This window comes from Penaeus japonicus, unplaced genomic scaffold (assembly GCF_977035675.1).
Source record: "Penaeus japonicus unplaced genomic scaffold, GWHDUDI00000001_assembly GWHDUDI00000012, whole genome shotgun sequence".
Lineage (NCBI taxonomy): Eukaryota > Metazoa > Arthropoda > Malacostraca > Decapoda > Penaeidae > Penaeus > Penaeus japonicus.
This window is the reverse complement of record NW_028234414.1, coordinates 10908287-10910786: the sequence shown is the minus strand read 5'-3', so window position 1 is coordinate 10910786 and position 2500 is coordinate 10908287. Positions and strand designations below refer to the sequence as shown.

General features: G+C 50.1%; 1 protein-coding gene across 7 annotated transcripts in view; it reads right to left on the bottom strand.

Moving 5' to 3' along the window:
• LOC122261328 (uncharacterized) overlaps positions 1–2500 on the bottom strand; it is a 20437-nt gene that overhangs the window by 803 nt on the left and 17134 nt on the right. For all 7 annotated transcript variants that reach the window (XM_043028907.2, XM_043028900.2, XM_043028925.2 and 4 more), the window contains 2 exons: positions 824–1018; positions 1–628 (listed from right to left, as the gene is read on the bottom strand). The exon at positions 1–628 is cut by the window's left edge and continues 803 nt beyond it. In XM_043028907.2, coding sequence (XP_042884841.2) covers positions 1–628; positions 824–1018 — 823 coding nt within the window. The remainder of the gene's footprint in view (positions 629–823; positions 1019–2500) is intronic.

Here is a 2500-nt window from a genome sequence, read left to right as displayed (position 1 = left end):
CACTTGAGGACTCCAGTTTTGCTTTCTTGGATGGTTTACCCTCTTCTTCCTCTTCTATGGACATGGACTTTCTCTTTCGGCCTTGAGAGTCCTCTTTTGCTTCTGCTTTTGAGGCCGAAGCTGAGGTTGTGCTTAAACCTTCACTGGTTTTAGGCTGCTCTTCTGCAGAACCTGACTGACTTGTCACTTCAACTTCAGTCTCAGTCCTCTTGTTAGAATTTTTAGTATCTTCCATAATGAACTCTGGACTGAAGTCTGTGAAACTGTCTTGGGAAAGACAGACACCAGAATCCTGTGAACTATGAATATCTACAGAAAAACTTCTTACAGGTGAAGCAATGACTGACACAGTAGAGGCTGTGGAGAGGGTTTTGGTTAAAACTCCAAAATCCTGAAACTCCTGCCTAGTATTAGTTAATACTTCAAAATCCTGAACCTCCTGGCTGCTGTCACTTGTGAAAGAGGCCGACGTAGCTGACTGTTCTTCATTCGTTTCAGTCTTGCTCTGAAGAAAGTTCATATCCTCAGATTTGACTGAATCTGAACGTAATCGAGATCTCTTTTTAGGTCTTGGCTTTCTTTTCCTTCTGCGCTTTTTGGGTCGGTCTGGTAACCAATTCTTCCTTATCTGAAATTTCAAAAATATTGAAAATAAAGTCCTTAGCTTCCTTTCCCCAGAGCTCTAAATATCAAATGTTTTAATATATTCATTAGAAATAATATGTAAGTCTAAATATGGTCATTAGAGATTTTGAAATTATATCATAGTAAATTTCACTTCTACTTGAATATATACCTCTTTTTACCCAAACAGTTGGCTCACCTGCCAGCATTTGCCACAATATCTCACAAAGGGCTTGTTTCTCAGTCCACAAGACAGACAATCCCAGCGTTCAGCAACTAGCTCTGGATCATCATCTGTTGACTGATCCTCCGTGTCCGAATCATCAGCCCAAAAATCTTCATCTGACTCGTCTTGACACAAGGCATGGATAGCTAACAGTGCTACCTCAACATCCTAAAAAAAAAATAAAAATAAACAAATAAAAATAAGTAATAGACTTAAAAAAAAAGGAGGGAAGGGAGGCAGGGAGAGAGGGAGAGAGGGAGAGAGGGAGAGAGGGAGAGAGGGAGGGGGGAGGAAGGGGGGAGGGAGGAAGGGGGGAGGGAGGAAGGGAGGGAGGGAGAGAGAGGAGAGGAGAGGAGAGGAGAGGAGAGGAGAGGAGAGGAGAGAGAGAAGAGAGGAGGAGAGGGAGGAGAGAGAGAGAGAGAAGGGGGGAGAGAGAGAGAGGAAAGGGAGAGGAGAGGAGAAGAGAGAGGGGAGAGAGAGAGGAGAGAGAGGGGGGAGAGGAGAGGAGGAGAGAGCAGGGGAGAGGAGAGGAGAAGAGAGAGGGAGAGGAGGAGAGGAGAAGAGAGAGGGGAGAGGAGAGGAGAAGAGAGAGGGGGAGAGAGGAGGAGAGAAGGGGAGGAGAGAGAGGGAGAGAGAGAGGAGAGGAGAGGAGAGACAGAGGAGGAGAAAGAGGAGGGAAGGAGAGAGGAGAGAGAGAGAGAGAGAGAGAGGAGGAGAGGAGGAGAGAGAGAGAGAGAGAGAGAGAGAGAGAGAGAGAGAGAGAGAGAGAGAGGAGAGAGAGAGAGGAGAGAAGGAGAGAGAGAGAAGAAGAGCAGGGAGGAGAGAGAGAGGGGAGAGAGAGAGAGAGAGAGAGAGGGGAGGAGAAGAGAGAGGGAGAGAGGGGAGGAGAAGAGAGAGGGAAGAGGAGAGGAGAGAGAGAGGGGGAGAGAGAGGAGAGAGAGAGGAGAGGAGAGAGGGGGAGAGGAGAAGAGAGGGGAGGAGAGGAGAGGAGAGAAGAGAGGGGAGGAGGAGAGGAGAGAGAGGATAGGGAGAGAGGAGAGGAGAGAGAGGAGGGGAGAGAGAGAGGAGAAGAGAGAGGGGAGGAGAGAGGGAGAGAGAGAGAGCAGAGAGAGAGAGAGAGGAGGGAGAGAGAGAGAGAGAGGGGAGGGGAGAGAAGAGGAGAGGAGAGCAGAGGAGAAGAGAGGAGAAGAGAGCAGGGGAGAGGAGAGGAGAAGAGAGCAGGGGAGAGGAGAGGAGAAGAGAGCAGGGGAAAGGAGAGGAGAGGAGAAGAGAGCAGAGCTGAGGAGAGGAGGGAAGGAGAAGAGAGCAGAGCTGAGGAGAGGAGGGAAGGAGAAGAGAGAGAGAGAGAGAGAGAGAGAGAGAGAGAGAGAGAGAGAGAGAGAGAGAGAGAGAGAGAGAGAGAGAGAGAGAGAGAGAGAGAGAGAGAGAGAGAGAGAGAGAGAGAAGAGGAGACGAGAGCAGGGGAGAGGAGAGGAGACGAGAGCAGGGGAGAGGAGAGGAGACGAGAGCAGGGGAGAGGAGAGGAGACGAGAGCAGGGGAGAGGAGAGGAGACGAGAGCAGGGGAGAGGAGAGGAGAAGAGAGCAGGGGAGAGGAGAGGAGAGGAGAAGAGAGCAGAGCTGAGGAGAGGAGGGAAGGAGAAGAGAGAGAG